The 14,383-nt window shown below is 59.7% G+C and overlaps 1 protein-coding gene across 1 annotated transcript in view; it reads right to left on the reverse strand.

Moving 5' to 3' along the window:
* The window catches only part of WDR27 (WD repeat domain 27), a 33,090-nt gene extending 18,778 nt beyond the window's left edge, over positions 1 to 14,312 (reverse strand). Inside the window, exons 1-16 of the mRNA XM_084889952.1 lie at positions 14,196 to 14,312; positions 13,268 to 13,460; positions 11,850 to 11,991; positions 9,527 to 9,651; positions 8,389 to 8,502; positions 7,384 to 7,435; positions 6,189 to 6,259; positions 5,790 to 5,886; positions 4,887 to 4,989; positions 3,472 to 3,575; positions 3,276 to 3,337; positions 2,863 to 2,990; positions 2,442 to 2,524; positions 2,093 to 2,171; positions 1,094 to 1,171; positions 458 to 555 (exon numbers count right to left, since the gene is read on the reverse strand). Of these exons, the coding sequence (XP_084746078.1) occupies positions 458 to 555; positions 1,094 to 1,171; positions 2,093 to 2,171; positions 2,442 to 2,524; positions 2,863 to 2,990; positions 3,276 to 3,337; positions 3,472 to 3,575; positions 4,887 to 4,989; positions 5,790 to 5,886; positions 6,189 to 6,259; positions 7,384 to 7,435; positions 8,389 to 8,502; positions 9,527 to 9,651; positions 11,850 to 11,991; positions 13,268 to 13,453 (1,522 nt within the window). The 5' untranslated portion in view covers positions 13,454 to 13,460; positions 14,196 to 14,312. The remainder of the gene's footprint in view (positions 1 to 457; positions 556 to 1,093; positions 1,172 to 2,092; positions 2,172 to 2,441; positions 2,525 to 2,862; positions 2,991 to 3,275; positions 3,338 to 3,471; positions 3,576 to 4,886; positions 4,990 to 5,789; positions 5,887 to 6,188; positions 6,260 to 7,383; positions 7,436 to 8,388; positions 8,503 to 9,526; positions 9,652 to 11,849; positions 11,992 to 13,267; positions 13,461 to 14,195) is intronic.
* Positions 14,313 to 14,383: the final 71 nt, after the last annotated feature.

The following is a 14,383-nucleotide window of genomic DNA, read 5'->3' on the forward strand; positions in this document are numbered from 1 at the left end:
GAGCCACCTCCTCTCCCCTTCCAAATCCATTAGGAAAACGCAGGTGGCCAGGAGGGAAGTCTAGGAGGGGTCTCAATGTCCCTGAGACAGGACAGCTGCCACAGAGGTGAGCGGCCTGGCCTTGGAGGGCCAGCGCTGACGGACACACAGTCCCCGCCTGTGGGCCCCTCCGCCCACCAGGGGACCGGGAGGGGCTGCTTTTCCTCCCCACACAGACCCTCCGAGCAGCCTTCCCCACGCCCCCCCCCCCCCCCGCCCCGGCCCACCACGTGAGGAGAGCCTGGAGTGCAGATGGAGCCCAGGCTGTGCGCCAGGCTCTGCACCTGCTCCTCCCACACTCGGGGCAAGTGCTGATCTCGGTCTAAACCCAGCACTGCCCTTAGGTTCCAGGCCACCAAGGTCGCGAGTTCTCAAGGTCACTTAAACTCCATGCACAAGGGAGCACCTCCCACCTTACCTGAGAACTGCACGCAGCGCACGGCCACCAGGCCCTGGGCCACAGACAGCTGCCTACGGAGCCGGGTCGGCGCGGGGCTGTCCGAAGGGTACTCCTGACTGAAGAGATGGAGAAGACAAAGGTCGGGAGGGAGTCAAGGTGAGACAGGAACTAAAACGCACTGATCTCCCCATTTCTGCATCCGCCCATCTACACGGATTCAGATGCACAGAAACTCTTACATTCAACACCATGACATGACTTGGGATAGGCCAGCATTCCTTCGTGCCAAGACACATGTGTTTAAGCACAAAACGCCAAGCACTGGCCACATGTACGTGGCCTGGTGGGACTCCGTGACAGCTTGGGGGAGGGAGGGCTGGTTCTGCTCTGAGTGTAGACCCTGTGGATGGTGTTCCCGACACGAACTGCTCCTCCGTGAGCAGATCAGCACCTTCCCAGCTTTTAAAAGAAACCAGGGGACGGGCTGAAGGACATACATCGATGTACACACATCAGTGTGCACATGTACATTCCTGTGTACGTGTACATACACAGAGACACATATAGGTCTACACCTGTGTGAAAAGTCAGTGAACTGTTGAAAGGGTTTCTCCAAATCACCACGTTTACTCAGAGGGTAAGCCAGCTGCCCACCAGGGGTGAGTGCTCCTGCGTCGTGAAGGTCTCTGACAGCCTCTCTTGACACTGGTCTTGGGTGAGAACATGGTCATGCTGCAGAAAGGAAACACGTCAGCCTCCGAGGTCACGGGCCGCAGCTTCTTAAGAGAACAGTGAAAGGCACAGCGACACACACGTGCCATCGCGCCCAAGGCAGTCACACACGGAGAGACTGAACTCTGAGACACTCAGCACTGGCCAATGTGTGCTGGGAAGCGCACTGCACTGGGTAGCAGTGTACTTACACGGGAGGCGCTGATCTTGCCACCCCGGAGGAGCCAGAGGGGTGGGCATGGCCAGAGGCGTGACTTTGTACCGAGGGAGCAGGGCCTGGCCACTCTGCAAGCACCACCCAGTGGGCCTTGGGGCAGAGCCCCTGGGGAGGAATGACGGGGAGGCAGGAGTGGCTACAGGGGACAGTCAGGGGAACATGGCAGAGGGGAGGTCAGCGGGGACGAGTCAACCAGGGCGCCCAGGCTTCCAGCTCACAGGCTGTTTCGTGACAGGGTTCAGAACAGACAAAGGGTCAAGATTTGGGGGCAGTGTCTGCTTCTGCGACACATGGGCCCTGAAGCACCGGGACCCACGGCTGCTGCACCTGAAAGTCCTCTCGAGCCCTCAGACAGCCCCGCTGCTCCCCAGCTCTGGGTGCAGTCATTTTAACACCTGCGGTCAGAACGAGGCTGCAGTCTGGGGGGAACAGTGCAGACAGGTGTCAGGCCATGTCCCTCCTCACAGGTGTTCAGTCACCACCACTGCGGCCAGGCAAGGACCCAGGGGCCGAGGGGCCAGTGCATAGTGAGCGCTCAGCGGGCTGACCCTGCAGCTGCTGCATGGCTGTGCCGGGCTGACCCCGTTCTAACTGCAGCGCCTGCCTGTCTCCCATCCCCACCCTGCGGGTGCCCTCAGGACACACTGGGCCGCAGCTACCGTCACCGTCCTGCTCCCATGGGAGCAGCTGAGCCATCTACTCACTGGGGCGCAGCCGTGTAACCGGAGGACCGGACGCGGCTGTGGAAGACCAGGGGCTGGTCCCGCAGGACGCTCTGAGCAGCTGGCAAGGCGGTTAGAGAACGAGAAAAAACATCTCATGATACATCGACTCCCAGCGCCCACCAAGGCCGCTTTGCTGGCCCCTGGAGAAGCAGCGGTTCAGGAGAAGAAACACTAGCGCATCCCACATAGAAACACGCGAGGGGCAACAAAGGGCCTGGAAACACCCCCCCCCACCCCCCACCCCCACACACACACACACCACGGCAGCACACAACACTAAGGACAACAACATCAGTATTTTCATGTTCATGTTTCATGTCACACTGACCGGCTTGGTGGCGGCCGGCCAGCTTGATATGTGTCCCCTTGGCGGCTCCGAAGTACAGAAGGGAGGTCGGCGAGACCCCAGAGCTACAAAGAGAGAACTGCACCATGGGAGCTGTTTCCACAAAACATGGGCTGAGGGCAGTCACAGACCAGCCCCTGAAGGTGTGGCATGAACTGGGAGAAGAGGCACCTCACAAGCTTATTGTCATCTTCCCAAGAAGTGAATTTGTATTTTAATAAAAACACAGTTTTATAATCTGCACTCTATCCTGAAATACAACGTGTTTCACATTAAAATAAACTTAAGGTTAATAAAGTAGGGAGCTTACTGAACTTTGCTCTAAATTCTACCAACTGATACACAGCCACATAGAGCCCTTAACTGCCAGACCCACCTGCCAGATCCACCTGAGAAGACCCACCTGGGCAGCACTGAGAGTGGCGTTCCCAGGTGCGGGTGCGGGTGCTGCTGGGACCTCACCAGAGCGGCTGGGTCGACCTCCAAGCAGGTGATCTCATTCCCAAACATGGAGGCGAGTAAGCAGAAGGCCTGCCAGGTGGTGACAGAACGAGAGACTGACTGTGGTGCCATAGTGGACGAGCGAGCCCCACACAGTGAACACAGCCGTCACCACAGGGAGCTGTGTCCTCGCAGCAGCTGTGCTGCCGGACGGACTGACGGACGGGGAGTCGGCACAGCACTGTGGCTCTCATTACTTCCCCACGAAGGCCTCCCGGGAAGTGGGCATGTCACACGTGGAGGAAAGGGAGCACGAGCACACAGACAGACAGATAGACGCCCCAGATGCTAAGGTCAGGAGCGCCGAGGACTGACCTTGCCACAGCTGCTCATCACAGCACACGAGCCGGCCACCTGAATGCTGAGGTCCTGAAAATCTGAATTTTCACAGAGAAATAAGCGATGTTTAAGGGCTTTCTGCCCTAAACCTTCCTCCCCACAGCAGTCACAGATAACTTAACATGAACATGACGGTAAACGTCCGTGGAAGGCGGTTAGAACCCGAGCTCACCCTGGTAATGCAGGGCCGCCTCCAGCTCAAAGTTGGCCAGGTTCAGTATGAACATCCCCGTGGAGCTTCCGACCCACACGCAGCTGGTCCTCTCCGGGGACAGGCTGCAAACAGAGGCACGTGGATGGCCTTATCCGTGAGCTCAGTTCCATGGTGTCGTCACTGAACGCGACCCGTGCTCCTGTGAGGACTGTGGAACCGCGGAGTCCGAGAGGGGCCTCTCCAGGACGCTGCCGGTGAGTGTGCCTGCCGCCTACAAGCTCTGAGCCACATGCACCCATAGGGGCTTGTGCCAGAGGGTTTGGGTGACCCTGGAATCCAGTCTCTGGTGCTGATCTGCGACATCTGTACTTCCCTGAGGTCACAGAGGTCAGTGCTACCCCCACAGGACAGTTCATACAGGCAGCCCTGTGAGGCCCTGCCCTCTAGGGCAGCTTTGCACACAAGAAGCCAACTCGGAGGAAGTACCCAAAGCAGCAGAGCACCAGCACAAACACAGCTCCGCTGCTTCCTGTTTTCAGTTTACCTGCCAGATGCAAGTCCTCTGTGACGGTGCGCCCCCTGCTGGATAGGCAGGCGGGGACGCAGGGCCTCCAGGCCCCATCTCCCTCCAGCACCTGAGGGCCCATCAGCCAGGCACCACCCTGTCACCTGGCTCCTCCAGCAGCCCAGCTTTCCGGGACGCATCCCGGCGTCCTCACATCCAACGCCAGACCACAAAGCAGCGAGCCAGTTGTCCTGGAGGGAAACTGGGTCCGAGACGCAGTACAGACCCTTCCCTCACTGCCCAGCCTTAGAGACGAACTCCATGGTCTAAGACCCCACAGTCAGCTCACCTGCCCGCCAGCGGCTGCCCCGCTCGGCCTCCAGCCATGGTGCCACCAGCAGGGGCGTCTGGGCAGATGGGGCCACCCCAGCCAGGCCACAAGGCAGCGCTACAGCCTCCCCCACCCCTCCTCCTGTGGGGCTGGAGTCCTTAACACGTCCGAATCCTCCCACGCTCCATGCCGCAGGTGAACACACTCACCGCCTCCCTGTTAATCCCAGTGAGACAGCGGCTCCCTGTGCTGCCAAGTACCTGTAACATTTCTACAAACTCGGAGGTGAGGAAGCTCCTCATTACCGTGTCGTGGTAACACAGACACACGGCACACACAGTGCAGACTGACATAGGACTGTGCTCCCTTCACCCACCACACAGGCCAAGAGCTGCCAACATTTATGAGCAACATTAAAATAACCCATTTCTCATACAAGTACATGGACGTAACTGACCAAGTTTACCAACCTGAAGACCTGAAATAGCTAACAACATTGACAGCTACAGACACCGAAATGGCCGGGTCGTTCCCACCACCTGAGAAGCCAACCTGCCTCCAGAGGTTCCCCCCGGGCCAGGCCAAGCAATCACTCACCATCCATGCCCGGGACCGGGGCCCGGCGGCAGGTCACAGTGCGCCAGGCTCAGCACAGGGAGCGCCACGTCGACCCCGTCCCCTCTATCCAGCCCCCTCTCTCCTGGAAGAGCCAGCGACAACCCACATGGAGGGGAAGCACCGGGGGGAGGGGGGCTAAACTATGGGGGGGGACAGACTCAGGTGCTGGGCGTCAGCCGATTGGGGCCGAGGCTGCTTCCTCAGAGAGGACAGGAGGCCGCGGGCGCGGGCGACCCGTACAGGCCGCAGAGGCGGGAGAGCTCGGCCACCGTGGGGCATAGCGGTTTGAGCTTTCCTTCATGAGAAACGGGTACTGACAGAAGGAATCACGAAAGCCAAGCTCAAAAGCACCAGGAAAGGCAGATGCTGGATAAAGGCAGTTCCTGAGGGTTTTAAAGAGGAATGGCTAGTCATCGGAAAGCAAGAAACGCAGCTGAGCGGGTGCTGCCTTCAGAGGTGCCAGCAGAGGTGGCTGCCGCCCGAGCCTCGGACAGCACTCCCGCAGGAGGCTGCTGACTACAGGCAGAACCAGCAGCACGCGGGACCGGAGCCCTGGGCTGGGGGGAGGCAGGGGCAAGGGGGGGGGAGGCGGGGAAGGAGGGAAACAGGTGATAAGTAACAGGGCAGGCGGGGCCCATCCAGGTGGAACCAACCTGAGTGAGGGCGCAGGCTGCTTAGCGAGGAAAACCCACTGCGGCTGGAAGGCGTTTACCCTGGACCCTCATCGCCATGACAACCACCCACAAGGAGTGGTCACTATACCCTCCCCCTGACACCATCCCAGACCTGCGGTGCCTGCAGAGGCCTGAGGTCAGGACCTGTCCTTGCTGTGACCCCTCCTGCCTCACATCAGGGCCAGAGGTGAGAGGTCAGGGGCATCACCTGGCCGGCTGGCGTAGAAACTCCCCATCTCTTTCCTCAGGTCCACGCGTGTCACTTGACGATAATGATGACCTTCCACCAAACTGAAGATACACAGCTGGCGAAAGAGATGGATGCCTCACCTGTGTCAGCGGGCGCCAGGAAAGGCAGGGAGAGCCCGACGAGGGATGAGGGTGGGAGCAACCCAGAGAGAAGGTACGTGGCCCTGGGGTCCCCGAGCCTCTGCCCTGGTCTGAGCCCCGCCCACGGCCCCCGCTGACCATGGCTGAGGGCACTGTCTCGGGTGTGGGCATCGCACAGGCCTCCGCAGACCCCCTGCAGCTCCCCCAGGCGCACGCCACCAGGGCCCGGGCGTGCAGGGTGACAGTAGTTACCCAGGTGTGCCAGGTGTGCCCTCACCTGGCCTTCGGCGCCCCCGGCCACCAGCTGCTGGCTCTCCCCATCGATGAAGAGGCTCAAAACAGGGGAGGCTGGTAGAGGAAGAGATGGTCGTTACCCTCAGGGCGCTGGCACAGTTCAAAGGAAACTATCAGCTTCGCTTATTCCTTCAGTCAATTCCGACTGTTCTGACACATTTTTCCACAGGAAGAGGAACACGAGTGCAGCTGTGAGCTCTCCTGAGCGCCGCCGCAGGGTGACCGTGCCTCCACCCGCAGCATCGCTCCGAGTCGCTGGCTGGGGGGGTAGGGGCCGCACAGCAAGGGCCGGAGCAAGGACACCCCAGGACGGTCCTCGATGGCCGGGCCCGTGAAGCTGAGGGTTCGAGAGGAACGGCAGTTCAATGGCTCCTTATCAAATGTGCTGCCTCGGAGCCAGTTCACCGAGGACACACTGTGTGTCCACACTGCCAGGACTTGGGAGGCGAGTTACACAAACAGATGTTAAAACCACCCCCGTCCTAGAAACTACGAACGGATCCAAATCACGTTTGTGACTGTTTTCTGGGGAGTAATTCCAGCGTAACCCCAGTCACGGGCTTGCTTGTGTGGCCCAGAGCTGTGACAGCAGCATGTCCCAGCAAACAGGCCTCGGGGACTCGGAGTCAGGGTCACACCCGCTTCCCTCATGCGGCTGTCATGCTCCCTTCCCAGGAGAGGAGCCCGGGCCTAGCCAGGTCTGCACTCAGGACCCCGAGTGACCAGGAAGCCCCTCCTAGAGACACTGGGACTGGGCATGGAGGCCGCCTGGCATGGAGGCCGCCTGGCATGGAGGCTGCCTGGGCCCGGCACCTCAGGCTCCATGGAGACTGGCTCTACCACCGGGCCCGTGTGTGACGTGGGCGGTGTCCGCTATGAGCAAGGGAACTGACTGAGGAAAGTGTGTGGCGAGCCTGAGCCCATGGGCAGTCGTCCTGCCAACTTGCAGCTCCGGGCCTGCTCCGAGGGACAGCACAGTGGCCGTGTCTCCCCACACCTCTACCTTCCACAGTTCCCAGCCATGCTCAGATTTTAACGCTTAAGTGAAGACAGTGTGGGAGAGAGACCACTAGAGGGGTGACATTGGCCCCCGACTGGCACCCCGTGTGCCGACCACACCTGCCCCAGGAGAGCGCAGTTGCGTTGCCACGAGAAAAGCCAAGGTCAGGGCCAGTTACCTGTCAGCACCGCCGAGCTGTGCACCAAGGCCCCCGAGCGGCAGTCCCACACCTGCGGGCAGACACACAGCTCCTTCAGGGCTCGCCCTCCGGCCGGCATTCCAGGCAGCTACACGCCAGCCTGTGGGTGCTTTCCTAAAGAGCAGACGGCGACAGAAGGGGACGAGGGAACTGCACACCCAGGGAGACGCTGGGCTCCTAGGAGACACCGCGTTTCCAGGCGCCGAGGGCGAGGCAGACACCCAGCACCGCACACCCGCGAGGCCCGGCTGCACCCACATGCGGGCCTATGGGCAGCGGTGAGGTGGGAGTCCACCTGCTCTGCACGCTCACGGGGAAGTGGCTCGTGCTCCCCAACACTCAACCCCTTTGATTCCCACGAGGCGTGGCACCGCAGGTCCAGACTCCACTATTCCTGGGGGGGGGGGGGCGGGGGCACAGCATGGTGGGCACCCCTGTGGGCAGCAGAGGATCCTGGGAGCTGGGGTGACACCCTCTGTGGGCTGCTCCTGGCATGGCCTCCGGGTGCCGAGGGAGGTGAGCTGTCCCTCCCTCCATCCGTCTCCCCCCTTCCCATGCATTGTGAGGTCAGTGCTCTCCTTCCTTTCCCTCAGGGCACGGTCCTCACTCTGGCACCGGCCGTGTGACACCGCTGACACGGACGGTGATGGGGACGGAGCTTGCATTGTAATTTATTTTCTTCCGGAGCCCCATTCTGTTCTGACTGAGTCCTGGTACTGGATGACGACGGTGCTGCCGCCCCAGGCCGTCGTCAACACGGCGGAGAGAGATCGTTTTCTCCCAGAGGCCCTGCACCCGCGGAGGCACCAGCTGACTGCATGCCTCGAGCCCACAGGGGAATTCGGGGACAGAGAGGTGCTGCGAGCGTCATCGGCTCCCGCACCCACCTGGCCCTGCTGTAACATGGCGGAAGGTCAACCCTTACGCAGACGCCACAGCCCTGCCTCCGCCCACCCATCTGTCTGCAGGCAGGGCCACCCCTACCTTGAAGCTTCTGTCCTCAGACCCCGAGATGACCACATGCACTTGCCACGCACAGAACTCGGCTGCAGTCACGGGGCCCTGGTGCCCCTCCAGCTTGGCGCATGCGGTTCGGCTCTGTGGGTTGCACAGCGAGACCAGTCACTGGATGTTCCAACAATGGCCGCCGAGGACTCACCTGTGTCTTGCAGAGGAGAGTCTCCGTTAAAATGCACCTGCAGACTCCCTCTCCCAGGCCTGGCGCCCCTGCACGGAGCTGACACCGGACAGCGGAGCTCGGCGTCCGGGCCACAGGAGCCGGTGGCCACAAACACCGCTGAGGCTGACCGCAGCAGGCCCTTCCCACAGGATGTGCTCGCAGCTCCAGCCGAGGCCCCGTGAAGCCTGCCCAGCCCCCCTCCCAGGACACGTCTGCCTCCATCTATGAGGTCACCTCCGACACTGCCTTCCCCAGGGTGAGCCTCCAGGGTGCAGCCTATGAGCTGAGACGCCGAGACGTGTCCAAAGGCAGATGTGCCCCCACCACCTGCACACAGCAGGTCCCCATAATCACAGCACAACGCCCCACCTTGGTCCTCCCTGGCCTTCGGTTTTAACGAGGACATGGCCAGGGGTTCTCGAGGGGCCAACAGCGTGCTCAGTCACTGTGCTCGTGACACCACAGCCTGTCCCCACAGCGCATCCCATGCGAGCACGGGTCCAAGGGAACAGAGCCCCATCCGCTGTGTGACACGGGCCCAAAAGCCGTTCTGTGGCCCAGCACTAGCCTCAGTCCACAGAACCTGCAGGGGCAGCACATTCATGCCAGCTGATCCCGATGGAGGACCAACGAGAAGGTCCGATTCTCAGTGGGAAGCAAGTGCTGATTAGAGAGACAGGAAAGGCCCACACTGTGAGGCTCTGACAGAGAAGACCGGAAATACACGTGTCTCATGTTCTGTGTTCCAGAACACGTGTGTGCCCTGATCCCCGGGCGTCATGGTGAGACCTCCATCCACATGAGAGAGCAGCATCTGGCTCCAGGGCCTCCATTGCAAGACACATACGTGCTCACTCACTCTCCTAACGTGTTCACAGAAATTCGCCCATTGGGGCCCGGCAGGCCCCCGGCACTGTGCCCGCCGCCCTCAGCACCTCTCACCTGCACGTCCAGCACGAGGACCCTGTTGCCAGTGCACACTGCAGCCATCTGGTCGTCCGGACTGAACCTCACACACCGCACCTCTCCCAGGCGGGTGCCCAGGACGAGCCCATGCGGGTCTGTCCCTGGGAGGGGGATGGGGGTAAAAGGTGCTGCCGTTAGTCGGTCATCAGAGGCAGGACTGCGAGTCCAGGGAGTAGGCTCCCAGGCAGGGACCCACTGGCGGGTAACTGGGTTGTCAGAGGACTGACTCTTTGAGAGAATTAGACACCTGAATGTAAAAATCCCCCTGTAAATACGTGGAATTGCCCAGAACTGCAATAGCGTGTGAGAACCCGTCGTGCAGCCCCTTGAGGGAAGAATGAGCTTGTTCTGACTCACTGCGGGGTGAGACACCGGACGCCCCTGAGCCTGGTGCTGCGTCCTGGGCCCAGATCTCCACATACCAGGTCCATGTGGGGCTCCGCTCAGACAACCTTGGGGAGCCCTGCCCTCCAACAATAAGACTGCCTGTTCACCAAGAACCAGGAGGGAGCATATTCCTAACAGGTGGCTCGCTGTACGCAGGCGCATGTGCACAGTGTACACACTATGTATAGCTGTGCAATACATGCATGTGTTCTGTGCGGTATGTATGTGTGCCTACATGTGCATGTATCCTACGCACACCTGTACTAGATATTCTTGTGTGTGTGTGCTATAACTATATGCATACACATACCATATGTATGTGTGAGTGTACTAAACATGCGTGTGCTGTGCACACATGTCCCTGTGTGCATGTGTGCTGTGCATGTGCATACTAGATGTGTGCGTGCTATAAATGTATCACATATATACCACGTGTGTACATGTGCATGACTGGGTTGTGCATATGTGTATTGCTGTGTACATGTGTACATGCTCATGTAATATGTATGAGCTACGTAGTATGTGCACATAATGAATGTGTGTACTGTGTGTATATCATGAATATGGTGCATTTACATACATTGTAGTAGACATGCATGCATGTGTATATGTGTGTATTGGTGCTATGTGTGCATGGATTTGTGTATGTGTGTATACGTGTGTTGTTCATACGTGTAAAGTATACGTGTGTGCATGCACTGCAGGTGGGTGCCTGCTGTGTGTGCATGTGTTTGCATTTGCATGCGTGTGCATTTACATGTGAGTGTATGTACTGTGTGGTGTGTGTGTCTGTTATGTATGTGTGTGTGCTGTATGGGGTGCTGTGTGCCATGTGTGCATGTGTGCTTACGTGTGTGTGCGCGCTATATTGTGTAGGGTGCACATGTGTGCATATTGTGCATGTGTGTTCTTATATTGTGTGTGGGCTGTGTGTGTACATATGTGTTTGTATTTGTGTGCATGTGTTTACATGGGTATGTGTGTGCTGCCATACATGTGCACGTGTGTAGATGTCAGTGGTGACACCTGAACTACAGTGACCATACTATGAAGAAGGTGGAGTATTGCTGAAGCCAGTTTGGCTCAGTGGTAGAGCGTCGGTCTGAGGACTGAAGGGTCCCGGGTTCGATTCCGGTCAAGGGCATGTACATTGGTTGCGGGCACATCCCCAGTAGGGGGTGTGCAAGAGGCAGCTGGTCGATGTTTTTCTCTCATCGACGTTTCTAGCTCTCTATATCTCTCCCTTCCTCTCTGTAAAAAATCAATAAAATATATTAAAAAAAAAAAAAAGAAGGTGGAGTATAAACTATTATATAGGCTGCTGCCTGAAATTAGTTGGTTTTAGGAGGAATTCCGTAACTTCTGAGTGTAGCTCCATACTGTGGTCCTCACCAATGTCTCACCTCCATCTGGTAAAACTCGGACACACCACCCACAGAGCTTGGTCTCAGCTCCTCAGCGAGGCCAAGCTCATGGCGCCCAGGCCAGGCCCCCAGATCCCTCAGCCTCACAGGTGCTCCCAGCACTGCCCACCCTCCCATCTGCCACCGCCCGATGGCTCCACATGAGCATGTCGACCATGACCTGCCCACGCCTCGCTCTCCACGGACCCGCACGGCTGGTGACCGCCACATGCCTGTGTTTCCCACTATAAGCTGTGAGCTTGCCCCCAGTTCCATAAGAGAAGGATATTTCAACTCCCTCCAGGTTTCAGTGCCACAAAAGCCACAGGTTTCAACACAAGAAAACGTGAAGATTACCCCCACTGAGCTCGGGAAGCGGCTTCTCGCTCGGCCGTGTTCCCCAGGTCACAGGGGTCACAGGGGTCAATCAGGGCCAGCCCCCTATGCACCGGGCTATTCAGGTGAAGTTGGCCCAGGACAGTGTGAAATGGCTTCAGGTCTGCACTCACCCTGAAGCACGTTCTCTCGGCACTCCTCCAGCCTCCACATCAGCACGTGGTCTTGGGAGGCAGAGCAGACCACAAGCGGGTGCTCCATGTTGCCAAATGCCACGGCAGTGATTGGCTGATGGTGTCCTTTTAAGATCAGAAGCTAAAAAATTCACAAAAACATCATTGATTAGAGGTAACAACCAAAATAACATACCAATGTAACCTCAAACCTCAGAAATTAAATGAATTTTTCAAATAGGTCGACTTCGCGTATTCATTTATTAAAACCCTGTGTACTATTAAACAAATGTCTCAGGCTCGGCATGGCACCGAAGCTCAGTATCGCAAATAACAGGCAGCAGGAAAGGGCAGCGCCCTCACCCCACTTACCCATGGCGTGTGACTGCACAGTGCACGCTGCACCCACCGCGTGCCAGGGAGGGGACGGCTGTGTGATGAGGGGACAGCTATGTGATGAGGGAGGGGTGGGCTGTGTGATGAGGGAGGGGAGGGCTGTGTGATGGGGGAGGGACGGCTGTGTGATGAGGGAGGGGAGGGCTGTGTGATGAGGGAGGGGACGGCTGTGTGATGAGGGAGGGGATGCACACTGTGCAGAGTTCAAATGTGAGCTCAACTAACCTATGGTGCTAGAGTGAAGACAGTGTTCCCTTCCGGGGGGTGAAGGGAGCACCGACTGACAGGTGGGGTCTCCCCCTTAACCCCCCCCCCCACGTCTGTTATGCCCACCGCAGCGTGCCTTTAGTCCCTGGGACACAGCTCTCCCCGTTTTACATTCCCTGCCAAAGGAGGAGAGCAAGCTGGAGCTCTGAACGTGGATTTCTTAACTCAGGGGAAAAAATCAAAACGCAGGTCCCCTTTGTTCACCATCAGCCAAGTGACTGCCTGTAGGACTGAGAGCTGGAGGGAAATGTCCAAGGAAACGTCGCCATGAGCAGCACTCACGGTCCTCAGATGCCCGAGCTCAGAGACGACAAAAAACCTTCAAATGCCACCACGTGCAGGTGGTGATGAGGGCGGGATGTCCCCTCCCTCATCACACCACTACTTTCCACATTGGGCCGTGAAACCTGGTTTTGTTAAGAGCATTCACAGACAGACACTAGTCATGAAATGGGCCTCAGCGTGGAACTCAATGTCTCTAAAACTACCAGCTTCAAGTAGGAGATTCCGCAAGAAACGTAAAAAGCTTCCTTGAATGTGTTAATATTAGAAACCTAGACAATCTCAGCTAGTCTTGTGTTGAGATAAACCTATTCTTGCTCATGTTCTTCCTGAAGATTTTTTTAATACAGTGATTCCCGGCAGTTTTATAAATGTGATGCCTTTGTCGGGGTCGAATCCATTGTCCCCGCGGCTGTTGGCAGGGTCCACGGGGTCTGCCCCCCGCGGCACGGGGAAGAGGGGACCTGGCGCACCTGCTGGGCGGGGTCCGCGGTGCTCTGCACACAGAGCGCAGTCCCGTCCACGGGGAACGCGCAGTGCGGCGCGCGGCACGCGAGCTGGACGTGGGAAGCGGACCGCTTCGACTGGACCCGGAATCTCTCTGTGACTATGTCGCCCCCACGGCCATCATGCGCGGGGGACGTCTGTGGCTCCTCCATCGCCCACCTGGAAACCAAGTGCAGACACGCCGGCTGCAGGTGCGCTATTTCATGCAGACAAAAAACCTTCAAATGCCACCACGTGCAGGCAGGCGCTACTTTCCACATTTCATTTGGAATGGCCCCTGTGCTCACACAGGGACACATCCCGCCCCGCCGCCAGCCCCACCTCCCCCTCAGCCCGCCCCGCCCTCAGCCCGCCCCCCCTCAGCCCGCCCCGCCCTCAGCCCGCCCCTCCCCTCAGCCCGCCCCCCCTCAGCCCGCCCCGCCCTCAGCCCGCCCCCCCTCAGCCCGCCCCGCCCTCAGCCCGCCCCCCCTCAGCCGGCCCCGCCCTCAGCCCGCCTCCCCCTCAGCCCGCCCCCCCCCTCATCCGGCCCCGCCCTCAGCCCGCCTCCCCCTCAGCCCGCCTCCCCCTCAGCCGGCCTCGCCCTCAGCCCGCCTCGCCCTCAGCCCGCCCCGCCCTCAGCCCGCCCCTCCCCTCAGCCCGCCCCCCCCCTCAGCCCGCCCCCCCTCAGCCCGCCCTGCCCTCAGCCCGCCTCCCCTCTCAGCCCGCCCCCCCTCAGCCCGCCCCCCCTCAGCCCGCCCTGCCCTCAGCCCGCCTCCCCCTCAGCCCGCCCCTCCCCTCAGCCCGCCCCTCCCCTCAGCCCGCCCCGCCCTCAGCCCGCCCCTCCCCTAAGTCTGCCCCTCCCCTCAGCCCGCCAGCGCTCCACCCGCCGCGCCCCTCCCACACGCGCTGTTAGACCTGTGGCTCCGGGGCCCGCCCCCAGCGCAGCGCCGCGGACGCTCAGGAGGGGAGAGGACAGGTCACCGGTGTCCACACCGGCCGCCTCCGCGCACCGTCTCTCACCTGCGACCCCACGGGACAGGCCGAGAGCCCGGGGTGCGCGCTCCGCCCCCTCCGGTCGCCGTGGTTACTACCCTAGCGCCGCA

Source organism: Pipistrellus hanaki (genome assembly GCF_964339955.1).
Source record: "Pipistrellus hanaki genome assembly, chromosome: 7".
In the NCBI taxonomy this organism is placed as follows: domain Eukaryota; kingdom Metazoa; phylum Chordata; class Mammalia; order Chiroptera; family Vespertilionidae; genus Pipistrellus; species Pipistrellus hanaki.